The sequence below is a fragment of the Oncorhynchus nerka genome, linkage group LG28 (genome assembly GCF_034236695.1).
Source record: "Oncorhynchus nerka isolate Pitt River linkage group LG28, Oner_Uvic_2.0, whole genome shotgun sequence".
NCBI lineage: Eukaryota > Metazoa > Chordata > Actinopteri > Salmoniformes > Salmonidae > Oncorhynchus > Oncorhynchus nerka.
The window spans coordinates 54,441,239-54,455,648 of NC_088423.1; the positions used below are offsets into that span (position 1 = coordinate 54,441,239).

The window sequence follows — 14,410 nt, forward strand, 5'->3', positions numbered from 1 at the left end:
TATGTTGTGTTTTCGCTTGCCATAACAGGTTTTAATATTAGGTAAGTTGAGAAAAAAATATAGTAGACCTAGCCTATTGAAAGCTGATGGGATCCTCCTCATTTTAATAGAGGCCATCACTCTGTTTTCTTGCGCAATTACATAGCCTATAGGAATGTTGTGCAACATGAGATCATGGAGTGTTTGATTAGATTTTCAATTACATTTGCATTGATGTCAGATTGATCAGAGGGACAAAAGGGTGTCCTGGAAGGATATTGACCTCATCCCATCAGTAGAGGATGCCTGTTTATTCTTTAAAAGTTCTTTCCTCACCATCTTAAATAAGCATGCCATATTCAAAAAATGTGGAACTAAGAACAGACATAGCCCTTGGTTCACTCCAGACTTGACATCCCTTGACCAGCACAAAAACATCCTGTGGCGTACTGCATTAGCATCGAATAGCCCCCGCGATATGCAACTTTTCAGGGAAGTTAGGAACCAATATACACAGGCGGTTAGGTAAGCAAAGGCTAGCTTTTTCAAACAGAAATTTGCGTCCTGCAGCACACACTCCAAATGTTCTGGGACACTGTAAAGTCCATGGAGAATAAGAGCACCTCCTCCCAGCTGCCCACTGCACTGAGGCTAGGAAACACTGTCACCACCGATAAATCTACGATAATCGAGAATTTCAATAAGCATTTTTCTACGGCTGGCCATGCTTCCATCTGGTTACCCCTACCCAACAGCTCTGCACGCCCTACAGCAACTTGCCCAAGCCTCCCCATTTCTCCCTCATCCAAATCCAGATAGCTGATGTTCTGAAAGAGCTGCAAAATCTGGACCACTACAAATCAGCTGGGCAAGACAATCTGGACCCTCTCTTTCTAAAATGATCCACCGCAAATGTTGCAACCCCTATTACTAGCCTGTTCAACCACTCTTTCGTATCTTCTGAGATTGCTAAAGATTGGAAAGCTGCCGCAGTCATCCCCCTCTTCAAAGGGGGAGACATTCTGTACTCAAACTGTTACAGAACTATATATCTATCCTACCCTGCCTTTCTAAAGTCTTTGAAAACCAAGTTATCAAACAGATCACCGACCATTTAGAATCTCACTGTACCTTCTCCGCTATGCAATCTGGTTTCCGAGCTGGTCATGTGTGCACCTCAGCCATGCTCAAGGTCCTAAACGATATCATTATCGCCATCGATAAAAGACAATACTGTGCAGCCGTCTTCATCGACCTGGCCAAGGCATTCAACCCTGTCAACAACCACATTCTTATCGGCAGACTCAACCGCCTTGGTTTCTCAAATGGCTGCCTCGCCTGGTTCACCAACTACTTCTCAGATAGAGTTCATTGTGTCAAATCGGAGGGCCTGTTGTCCGGACATCTGGCAGTCTCTATGGTGGAGCCACAGTGTTCAATTCTTGGGCTGACTCTTTTCTCGGTATATATCAATGATGTAGCTCTTGCTGCTGGTGATTCTCTGATCCACCTCTATGCAGATGACATCAATCTGTATACTGCTGGGCGTTCTTTGGACACTGTGTTAACCTGTTAAGTCCACCAGGCGTCTCATCTAGCCATCTGGAAATGCAAATGCGCTACGCTAAATGCTAATAGCACTCGTTAAAACTCAAACGTTCATTAAAACACACATGCAGGGTACTGAATTAAAGCTACACTCGTTGTGAATCCAGCCAACAAGTCAGATTTTTAAATTAGCATAGCCGGCGCTACACAAAAGGCAGAAATAAAATATAAAACATTACATTACCTTTGACGATCTTCTTTGTTGGCACTCCTAGATGTCCCATAAACATCACTATTGGGTCTTTTTTTTTCGATTAAATCGGCCATATATACCCTAAATATCGATCCATGGAAAGTGTGTGATCCAGGAAAAAACAGCGTTTTAAAACGGAACGTCATTTTTTTTAATTAAAAATGTCGACGATAAACTTTCACAAAACACTTCGAAATACTTTTGTAATCCAACTTTAGGTATTAGTAAATGTTAATAATCTATCAAATTGATCACGGGGTGATGTGTATTCAATAGCTCCACGTCTTGAAATCATGTTCGGAAATTTCTCCTCCAAAACATCCTCTCGGAGACCGGAAGGAATGGGCTCGTTTGACCAAGAAACAAAGCCCAGGCAATTGACAAGACTGGCGACATCGTGTGGAAGCTGTAGGACTTGCAATCTCAGCCCCATGTAATTTGCTTTCCAATAGACAATACATGCAAGTGGCGCATTGATATATTTTCCAGATTTTGGTGATCAGTTTTTCTTCCGCTTTTCGATGAAACACACGTTATGTTATAGTCACAGCCGTGATTTAACCAGTTTTAGAAACGTCAGAGTGTTTTCTATCCACATATACTAATCATATGCATATACTATATTCCTGGCATGAGTAGCAGGACGCTGAAATGTTGCGCGATTTTTAACAGAATGTTCGAAAAAGTAGGGGGTAGGCTTAAGTGGTTTTAACAAACCTCCAGACCAGCCTCAATGCCATACAACTCTCCTTCCGTGGCCTCCAACTGCTCTTAAATGCAAATAAAACTAAATGCAACCAATCGCTGCCCGCACCCACCCGCCCGTCTAGCATCACTACTCTGGACAGTTCTGACTTAGAATATGTGGACAACTACAAATACCTAGGTGTCTCGTTAGATTATACACTTCTCCTTCTAGACTCACATTAAGCATTGCCCATCCAGAATGAAATCTAGAAAAGGCTTCCTATTTCACTCATGCTGCCAAACATACCCTCGTAAAACTGACTATCTTACAAATCCTTGACTTCGGCAATGTCCTTTACAAAATAGCCTCCAACACTCTACTCAGCAAATTGGATGTTGTCTACCACAGTGCCATCCATTTTGTCACCAAAGCCCCATATACTACCCTCCACTGCGACCTGTATGTTCTCGTTGGCTGGCCCTCGCTTCATATTTGTCACCAAACCCATTGGCTCCAGGTCATCTATGTCCTTGCTAGGTAAAGCCCTGCCTTATCTCAGCTCACTTGTCACCATAGCAGCACCCACCCATAGCACGTGCTCCAGCAGGTATATTTCACTGGTCATCCCCAAAGCCAACTCCTATTTTGGCCGCCTTTCCTTCCAGTTCTCCACTGCCAATGACTGGAAGAAATTTCAAAAATCACTGAAGCTGGAGTCTTATATCTCCCTCACTAACTTTAAGCATCAGCTGTCAGAGCAGCTTACCGATCATTGCACACCCAACTACCTCATCCCCATATTTGTATCTTTTTTTGTTCCTTTGCACCCCAGTATCTCTATTTGCACATTCATCGTCTGCACATCTAATACTCCAGTGTTTAATTGCTAAATTGTAATTTTGCCACTATTGCCTATTTATTGACTTACTTCCTTAACCTCTTACCTCTACCTGGGACGCTTGCGTCCCAACTAGAGCTCTGGAAATGCAAATGTGCTACGCTAAATGCTAATAGTATTAGTTAAAACTCAAAAGTTCATTAAAATACACATGCAGGGTATCAAATTAAAGCTACACTCGTTGTGAATCCAGGCAACAAGTCAGATTTTTAAAATGCTTTTCGGCGACAGCATGAGAAGCTATTATCTGATAGCATGCACCAATACACTACAACAGAAAAGCACAGCAGGGGACGTAAACAAAATAATTAGCATTTCGGCGTTACACAAACCGCACAATAAAATAGAAAACAGTCATTACCTTTCACCATCTTCTTTGTTGGCACTCCTAGATGTCCCATAAACACTATTGGGTCTTTATTTCGATTAAATCGGGCCATATAAAGCCAAGATATCGTTATATGTAGACTGTGTGATAAACGAAAAAAACAGCGATTTCACAACGTAACGTCATTTTTAAAATTCAAAAAGTAGACGGAAATACGTTTGTAATGCTACTTTAGGTATTAGTAAACGTTAATAAGCGATAAAATTCATCCGTAGGCGATGTACATATCATTAGCTGTCTTCTTGGAAAAAATTTCAGGAGAGAGCTCTTCCGGAATGATCTGGGCGGAGACCGGAGGTACGTCGTGCCCCTCTTTCGGTTCAACCAAGAATCAAAGAGGATTAAATTCACAAGATACTCGACTACATGGGGATGCTGTGGGAGTTGAATGCTCGGTCTTATCTAATTCGGCTCACTGTTAACAATTGCTGGAAGTGGCGCAAGGATATTTATTTCCATTTTCTGTGATCAGGTTTTCCTGCGCTTTCCGATGTAACGCACGTTATGTAATAGCCACAGTCGTGATTTAACCAGTTTTAAAAACGTCCGAGGGTTTCCTATACACACATTCTAACCATATTGACGTACTATATTCCTGGCATGAGTAGCAGGGCGCTGAAATGTTGCGCGATTTTTAACAAAATGTTCAAAAAAGTAGAGGGTAGGAGCAAGAAGTTAACTAGTTGAAATAAAAAAGTAGAAATAAATATCCTTGCGCCACTTCCAGCAATTGTTAACAGTGAGCCGAATTAGATAAGACCGAGCATTCAACTCCCACAGCATCCCCATGCAGTCGAGTATCTTGTGAATTTAATCCTCTTTGATTCTTGGTTGAACCGAAAGAGGGGCACGACGTACCTCCGGTCTCCGCCCAGATCATTCCGGAAGAGCTCTCTCCTGAAATTTTTTCCAAGACGACAGCTAATGATATGTACATCGCCTACGGATGATTTTTATCGCTTATTAACGTTTACTAATACCTAAAGTAGCATTACAAATGTATTTCGAAGTGTTTTGTGAAAGTTTATCGTCTACTTTTTGAATTTTAAAAAATGACGTTACGTTGTGAAATCGCTGTTTTTTTCGTTTATCACACAGTCTACATATAACGATATCTTGGCTTTATATGGCCCGATTTAATCGAAATAAAGACCCAATAGTGTTTATGGGACATCTAGGAGTGCCAACAAAGAAGATGGTGAAAGGTAATGACTGTTTTCTATTTTATTGTGCGGTTTGTGTAACGCCGAAATGCTAATTATTTTGTTTACGTCCCCTGCTGTGCTTTTCTGTTGTAGTGTATTGGTGCATGCTATCAGATAATAGCTTCTCATGCTGTCGCCGAAAAGCATTTTAAAAATCTGACTTGTTGCCTGGATTCACAACGAGTGTAGCTTTAATTTGATACCCTGCATGTGTATTTTAATGAACTTTTGAGTTTTAACTAATACTATTAGCATTTAGCGTAGCACAATTGCATTTCCAGAGCTCTAGTTGGGACGCAAGCGTCCCAGGTAGAGGTAAGAGGTTAACCTCTCTAGGGTATGTGGGATGCATCCCACCTGGCCAACATCCAGTGAGATTGCAGAGCGCCAAATTCAAATACAGAAATACTCATTTTAAAAATTCAGAAAAGATACAATTTTTTTTACATAGGTTAAAAGATTAACTTCTTGTGAATCCAATCATGGTGTCAGATTTCACGGCGAAAGCATACCTTACAGTTATTTGAGAACATAGCCCAGCAGACAAATCAGTACAAACAGTAACCAGCCAAGTAGAGAGTTACACAAGTCAGAAATAGAGATTAAATTAATCACTTACCTTTGATGATCTTCACATGTTTGCACTCAGAAGACATTAATTTATTCAATAAATGTTCCTTTTGTTCGAGAAAGTCTCTCTTTATATCTGATAACCTCCGTTTTGTTCGCATGTTTTCTTCAGTAATCCACAGGCTCAAATGCAGTCACAACAGGCAGACAAAAAAATCCAAATTGTATCCGTAAAGTTCATAGAAACATGTCAAACGATCTTTGTATTTAATCTTCAGGTTGTTTTAGCCTAAATAATCGATAATATTTCAACCAGACTATAACGTTGTCAATATAAAAGGTAAACAATAAAGGCACTCTCTCGGTCGTGCGCATGAAAAAGCTCTGTGATACGGCAGTGTTTCACTCATTCTGACTGCTCTTACTCCCTATTTTTTCAGAATACAAGCCTGAAACTATTTCTAAAGACTGTTGACATCTAGTGGAATGCATAGGAACTGCAATTTGAGTCCTAAGTCAATGGATACTGTCATGGCATTGAATAGAAAACGACAACAACAACAAAAATCCTAATTCCTGAATGGATTTCTCTCAGGTTTTCACCTGCCAAATCAGTTCTGTTATACTCACAGACGTTGTTTTAACAGTTCTTGGAAACTTTAGAGTGTTTTCTATCCAAATCTACTAATTGTATGCATATCCTATCTTCTGGGCCTGAGTCGAAGGCAGTTTAATTTGGGCATGCTTTTCATCCAAAATTCCAAATGCTGACCCCTACCCTAGAGAAGTTAATCTTATACATTTGCACACACTGTATATAGACGTTGTTATTGTGTAATTGACTGTACGTTTGTTTATCAGGCAGTCAGCAGATTTGATAGGCTACTAATGACTATCAGCAGCATCAGAGCTTGGAGAAGTCTAATTACCATGACTAAACAGTCACGTGGAATTGACGGCGTTCATGACTCGTGACAGCCGGTGTGGCAGTAATACGGTCACCGCAACAGCCCTAATCTACACACAATACCCCATAATGTCAAAGTAAAAACAGTTTTTGCTAATTTATAAAAAATAAAATAAAAGTATTACAGAAGTATTCAGACCCTTTACCCAGTTCTTTGTTGAAGCACCTTTGGCAGCAATTACAGCCTTGAGTCTTCTTGGGTATGATAATACAAGCTTGGTGCACATGCATTTGGGGAGTTTCTCCCATTCTTCTCTGCAAATCCTCTCAAGCTCTGTCAGGATGGATGGGGAGCTTTGCTGCACAGCTATTTTCAGGTCTCTCCAGAGATGTTTGATCGAGTTCAAGTCCAGGCTCTGGCTTGGCCACTCAAGGACATTCAGAGACTTGTCCCGAAGCCACTCATGCGTTGTCTTGGCTGTGTGCTTAGGGTCGTTGTCCTGTTGGAAGGTGAACCTTCGCCCAGTCTGAGGACCTGAGTGCTCTGGAGCAGGTTTTCATCAAGGATCTCTCTGTACTTTGCCCATTCATCTTTGCCTTGAGCCTAACTAGTCTCCTAGTCCCTGCCGCCGAAAAACATCCCCACAGCATGATGCTGCCACCACCGTGCTTCACCATAGGGATGACGCCAGCTTTCCTCCAGACATGATGCTTGGCATTCAGGCCAAAGAGTTCAATCTTGGTTTCATCAAACCAGATAATCTTGTTTCTCATGGTCTGAGAGTCTTTATGGGTCTTTTGGCAAACTCCAAGCGGCTGTCATGTGCCTTTTACTGAGGACTGGCTTCCGTCTTGCCACTCTACCATAAAGGCCTGATATGGTGTCATGCTGCAGAAATGGTTGTCCTTCTGGAAGGTTCTCCCATCTCCACAGAGGAACTCTAGAGCTCTGTCAGAGTGACCATAGGGTATTTGGTCACCTCCCTGACCAAGAACCTGATGGGAGGCCAGCTCTAGGAAGAGTCTTGGTGGTTACATTTAAGAATGATGGAGGCCACTGTGTTCTTGGGGACCTTCAATTCTGCAGGAATGTTTTGCTCCGAAAATGCTGTTTCAAGGCTCTACGGACATTTCCAGCAACCTCATGGCTTGGTTTTTGCTCTGACATGCACTGTCAACTGGGTTTGTGTCTTTCTAAATCATGTCCAATCAATTTAATTTACCACAAGTGGACTCCAATCAAGTTGTAGAAATATCTCAAGGATGATCAATGGAAACAGGATGCACCTGATCTCAACTTCGAATCTCATAGCAAAGGGTCTAGGTACTTATGTCATTATGGGGTATTATGTGTAGACTGCTGAGTAACTTCTTTTTATTTAATCCATTTTAGAATAAAGCTTTAATGTAACAATATGTGAAAAAAGTCAAGGGGTCTGAAGACTTTCCGAAAGGCAGTGTATATACTCAACTCAATAACTGTAGCTAATACCTCAATAAATGAAAACACATAGGTTTTTGTATCTAAAATGGCTTTGAACACCACACATGATATGTAGGTAGCAAGGATTTGTCTGCCTCACACACATTCCTCAAATTGCAGTTGCATTTCACTGGTCAGAAACAATATAAAATAGTCTTAGTCATTTAAAATAAATGTATATCTTTGATGTAGACAATTATTGATGCCGCAGAGGCCTAAAGTCCTGAGAGAAAGCAATTAGTTGACTTACTGTATGTTTGGATTCTATGTTTATTAAATATGTAATATCGTTCCTTGTGTTGCCTTGCAGCTCCAATGGACTTAATGATTTAGCATACAGAAATAAACAAGCACTCGCAAGATTACTTCTTAATGCCTGGATCATTTTAAATAAGATTTGGAAAGAATGGACATTTAATGAAGTTTCATTACTTTGGCATTACTGTGTAGTCTTGACATCAGCCAAGTTTCATGAAAGACCAGTTTTCAAAAGAATTGCTAATTTTCTTTGACAACACAAGACTAATAAATATTCAATGAATAGTAATTGGACAAAATCCACTCTTGCTCAAGGTCATCTTTCTTGATTTGCTTCTTTCATCATATGTTTCTTCCCATGTACTGTATAGTTTGCACTTGGGTTTTAGTATCACTTGAAATTCAGTTACACTTCAGTAAAACTTGTTTCAGAGTATTTCACTGTATCAGACACACTTGAAACAAGGTAAGACTTGTTTCAGTAACACTTGCCCATTTCAGTGGAAAATCAGTGACCTCAACAAAGACCATCCCAGAAGCTGCTAACTTTAAAGCATGGCGGGGATGGTGAAAAGCAAAAGCGACGAGACAGAGACGCTTATGGGTGTTGATGGAGAGCTGACGCAACGTGTCACATCACATAAAGAGAGTGCCATCTCTCCTGGCCAAAGGACGTTGGGGCCGGTCTGTTTAGCTGAGAGGCTCTGATAACAAGACTCTCACCTGACGTCGGTGCCATGACCTTGGGGGAGTTCAGCTCATCCTGGGCCATCCAGGAGAAGTTCCAGTAACCTCGGGGGACGCCCAGTCCGGATCGACCTGCCAGCGGCTCCCCTGGAGGAAAGAGTAGAAGACATGGTCACAATAATGCAACACAACAAACAAGTAATTCCTTTAAAGGAGAACGGAATAATGTTCAATGTTCGTATTCGTTGTTTATTCAGATACACATAATGAGAGGGGGACAGGTGAGAGAGGGTTGAATAAATAGTTGAAAGAGTTTAATCAAGGAATCAAATGCCAATTCCCCAGGGGCCATGTGGGCCAACATTTATATTTTTAAATGAGTGGGGCAGTCCCATGTTTCATGTTTATTGGATTGAATAGAGATAGAGGAGATGTGCTGAAATAATGTAGCAGTGGGCCAGAGGCAGTGGCTTAGACCGCTAGACCACCCCAGTCCGCAACCTCTGGCACTTTTTATGTGTATTTCTACATAATTCAGTAATGATCATCCCGTGGTGTGCCTGCATGCTTTGACAATGTGCCATTCATTTTTCTCGACTCAAGCATTTAAGTGATCAAATTGTTGCCTGTTGTTTTTACACCAGACACACTGTGAACGGAGATCACAGTGGGTAGAATTATTAGTTTTTCTGTTCATCAATTTAATCTCAAATCTCTAGATTCCTTTGTTCTCTACAACAATGTTGAAATACATATATTTTTATACTTTCTCTTTAAAGTTACACATTTTATCTGGACCACTATAAGTATCTACTGATATCAAATCAAACTGTATTTGTCACATGCACAGAATACAACACAGTAAGGACTACAACAAGTGTAGTTCTTACTGTGAAATGCTTACTTACAAGCCCTTAACCTGTTAACAAACAGTACAGTTCAAGAAGAGTTAAGAACATATTTACCAATTAAACTAAAGTTAAAAAATAATAAAAAATAACCCAATAACATAACAGTAACGAGGCTATATACAGCAGGTACCGTTACCGAGTCAGTGTGCGGGGGTACAGGTTAGACGAGGTAATTTGTACATCTAGGTAGGGGTGAAGTGACTATGCATAGAAAATAAACAGCGAGTAGCAGAAGTGTACAAAACAAATGGAGTGGGTCAATGTAAATAGCCCGGTGGCCATTGAATTAATTGTTCAGCAGTCTTATGGCTTGGGGTTAGAAGCTGGTAAGGAGCCCTTTGGTCCTAGACTTATAATGCTCCGGTACCGCCTGCCGTGCGGCAGCAGAGAAAACCCTCTGTAGTGCCTTATGGTCAGATGCCAAGCAGTTGTCATACCAGCCGTTGATGCAACCGGTCAGGATGCTCTCGATGGTGCAGCTGTAGAACTTTTTGAGGATCTGGGGACCCATGACAAATCTTTTCATTTCCCGAGGGGAGAACGTTTTTGTCATGCCCTCTTCACGACTGTCTTGGTGTGGTTTGTCCATGAGAGTTCATTGGTGATGTGGACACCAAGGAACTTAACTCTCGACCCGCTCCACTACAGCCCTGTCGGTGTTATTGTGGGCCTGTTCGGCCCACCTTTTCCTGTAGTCCACAATCAGCACCTTCGCCTTGCTCAAATTGAGGGAGAGGTTGTTGTCCTGGCACCACACTGCCAGTTCTCTGACCTCCTCCCTATAGGCTGTCTCATTGTTGTGATCAGGCCTACCACTGTTTGTGTCCGTCAGCAAACTTAATGATGGTGTTTGGGTCGTGTTTGGCCACGCAGTCGTGGGTAAACAGGGAGTACAGGAGGGGACTAAGTACACACCCCTGAGGGGCCCCAGTGTTGAGGATCAGCGTGGCAGACGTGTTGTTACCTACCCTTACCACGTGGGGGTGGCCATTCAGGAAGTCCAAGATCCAGTTGCAGAGGGAGGGGTTTAGTCCCAGGGTACTTAGCTTAGTAATGAGCATCGTGGGCACTATAGTGTTGAACGCTGAGCTGTAGTGAATGAACAGCTTTCTCACATAGGTGTTCCTTTTGTCGAGGTGGGAATGGGCAGTGTGGAGTGCAATAGAGATTGATACTGTATGTTTGTGCAGGAAAAACACCAAACATCACAATGAGGTGAAGGTTAAGGGATCAAGGGCTTCTAATGTTTCTAGCCCAGTTCTATCACTCCAGACTCCTGAGAACAGCATTCACTATGAGTACCGTGGGATATCTACTTCATTTGTAGCGTTTCAAGTCTCGTTTTGCTATAGTAGATCCATAATGACACCATAATGATTCCAGCAGTGAGTTATTGGCAGTATGGATGTGTGTATTTGTTAACTTACTTATTTCTATATTGATATGTGTATACCATGTTGATATTCTCACCCCCCCCCTTAAAAGATTTAGATGCACTATTGTAAAGTGGCTGTTCCACTGGATGTCATAAGGTGAACGCACCAATTTGTAAGTCGCTCTGGATAAGAGCGTCTGCTAAATGACTTAAATGTAATGTTAAATGTAAATGTAAATATGTGCTTCTCATAGTTGCTTCTCCACTCGAATACACAAAACATTAAGAACACCTACTCTTTCCATGACATAGACTGGCCAGGTGAATCCAGGTGAAAGCTATGATCCCTTGTTAAATCCACTTCAATGAGTGTAGATGTAGTGTAGCAGATAGGTTAAAGAAGGATTTTCTAGCCTTGAGACATGGATTGTGCATGTATCACACCCTGATCTGTTTCGCTTGTCTCCACCCCCCACCAGGTGTCTCCCATCTCCCCTCATTATCCTCTGTGTATTTATACCGGTGTTTTCTGTTGCCAGTTCGTTTTGTTCGTCATGCCTACCAGCGGTTTTCCCCTCGCTCCTGTTTGTTTCTAGTTCCTGTTTTCCCGGGTTTGAACATTCTGCCTGACCCTGAGACTGCCTGCTGTACTGTACCTTTTGGACTTTGATCTGGATTACAGACTGCCCTTGACCTGTCGTTTTGCCTGTCCCCTGTTCTAGTAATACATTTTTCTGGGTCTTCCCTAAAACTTGATACTATGTGTGCCATTCAGAGGGTAAATGGGCAAAACAAAATATTTAATTATCTTTAAACGGGGTATGGTAGTAGGTGCCAGTAAGTGCCAGGTGGGAAGCATTGGTATCAACATGGGCACTTTATATGTATTTATAAGTAATCCAGTAATGATCATCCCGTGGTGTGTCTGCATGCTTTGACAATGTTTCTGTGGATCGATTGTTTATGGCTCACATACCCAATTCATGTTTCAAGCCCCCCACCAACGACAGCGCTCACAGGGATGTTGACTCCAATGCTTCCCACAGTTGATTGAAGTTTGCTGGATTTTCTTTTTGGTGCTGTACCATTCTTGATACACATGGAAAACTGTTGAGCGTGAGAAACACAACAGCTTTGTAGTTCTTGACACACTCAAACTGGTGCGCCTGGCACCTACTACCATACCCTGTTCAAAGGCACTTAAATCTTTTGTGTTGCCCATTCACCCTCTGAATGGCACACGTACACAATCTATTTTTCAATTGTCTCAAGGCTTAAAAATCCTTCTGTAACCTCTCTCCTCCCCTTCATCTACACTGTCTACAGCACTTTGAATGTGAAAGAGCCGCACTACAACAAGGGTTTCAAATATGCCACTCACACAAATATGAGTTTGGTCCCTCGGTTTCCCTGACTTTGTTTAAACCCTCAAAACTGGGAAGCAATTTGATTTGGAACCAATTTATGTTCTGATGCTATAAAAGAGATGGGACAGTAGTTAATTAGAAGTACCTAAGATCTGCTGAGGGCTTTTCTTTCTCTCCCTCTGTCCTTATGTTTATTTCTGTCTTATGTTCTTTCTCTCTCCCTTCTGTCTTCATAGTTCATAGTTGTAATGAGTGAGATGATTCATGCAATACACTGTACAGGGGCAAACCTAAATCTTTTAATAATTTCAAATGAGCACTAAAGGGGGGATCGATATTAAACAAAGCATGACTTCCATAAGCCAGGGAGCACAGTGTAAAGTGCCTTGCAAAAATATTCATCCCACTTGTCGTTTTTCCTATTTTGGTGCAGCGCAACCTGTACTTTAAATGTATTTTTATTTGGATATACACAAAATAGTCCAAATTGGTGAAGTAAAATGAAACAAATTACTTGTTTCAAAAAATTAAAAATGATAAAAACAGAAAAGTGTTGATTGCATATGTATTCACCCCCTTTGCTATGAAGCCCCTAAATAAGATCCGGTGCAACCAATTACCTTCAGAAGTCACATAACTAGTTAAATAAAGTCCACCTGTGTGCAATCTAAGTGTCACATGATCTCAGTATATATACACCTGTTCTGAAAGGCCCCGGAGTCTGCAATACCACTAAGCAAGCGGCACCACCACCAAGCAAGCGGCACTATGAAGACCAAGGAGATCTCCAAACAAGTCAGGGACACAGTTCTGGAGAAGTACAGATCAGGGTTGGGTTATAAAAAAATATCCAAAACTTTGAACATCCCACAGAGCACCATTAAATCCATTATTAAAAAATGGAATGAATATGGCACCACAACAAACCTGCCAAGAGAAGGCCACCCACCAAAACTCTAAATACAGGGAAATTCTTGAGGGAAACCTGTTTCAGTCTTCCAGAGATTTGAGACTGGGACGGAGGTTCACCTTTCAGCAGGACAATTTCCCTAAGCATACTGCTAAAGCAACACTCGAGTGGTTTAAGGGCAAACATTGAAATATCTTAGAATGGCCTAGACAATGCCCAGACCTCAATCAAATTGAGAATATGTTGTATGATTTAAAGATTACTGTACACCAGCGGAACCAATCCTACTTGAAGGAGCTGGAGCAGTTTTGCCTTGAAGAATTGGCAAAAATCCCAGTGGCTAGATGTGCCAAGTTTATAGTGACATACCCAAGATACTTGCAGCTGTAATTGCTGCAAAAGGTGGCTCTACAAAGTATTGACTTTGGGGGGTGAATAGTTATGCACGCTCAAGTTATCCGTTTTCTTTGTCTTATTTCTTGTTTGTATCACAATAAAACATGTTTTGCATATTCAAAGTGGTAGTCATTTTGTGTAAATCAAATTATACAAACCCCCAAAAATCTATGTTTATTTGTTGAGCTTGACTTTAAAGACACAGGGATTATATTTGAGCAAAATGTATATAGGTATAGTGGAGTATAAAATGCTCTTGCAGAGACTCCAACGCACTCTTATGTGTACACTAGTTTTTCCTCTTTTCCACTCCCTTTTCATACCTCTCCAAAGGGCCTCTCAAATGCCAGCATGTACATTTGTAAGGGGTGCGTACTGGCGGCAGAGAGGTCAGGCGCAGGAGAGCAAAAACTGTGTTACAACAGCGCAGTTTAATAATAAAAATCACCGTAAACAGAACAATCAATACAAAATGGTACAAAACCCGTCGCACACCAGAATAACGTGCACAAGAACTTACAATAAACAATTCCGAACAAGGACTTGGGGGGGGGAACAGAGGGTTAAATACACAACATGTAATGATG

At 41.4% G+C, this 14,410-nt stretch overlaps 1 protein-coding gene across 1 annotated transcript in view; it reads right to left on the bottom strand.

The window, feature by feature from the left end:
• alk (ALK receptor tyrosine kinase) overlaps positions 1–14,410 on the bottom strand; it is a 768,505-nt gene that overhangs the window by 492,677 nt on the left and 261,418 nt on the right. Inside the window, exon 2 of the mRNA XM_029621021.2 lies at positions 8,901–9,011. Coding sequence (XP_029476881.2) covers positions 8,901–9,011 — 111 coding nt within the window. The remainder of the gene's footprint in view (positions 1–8,900; positions 9,012–14,410) is intronic.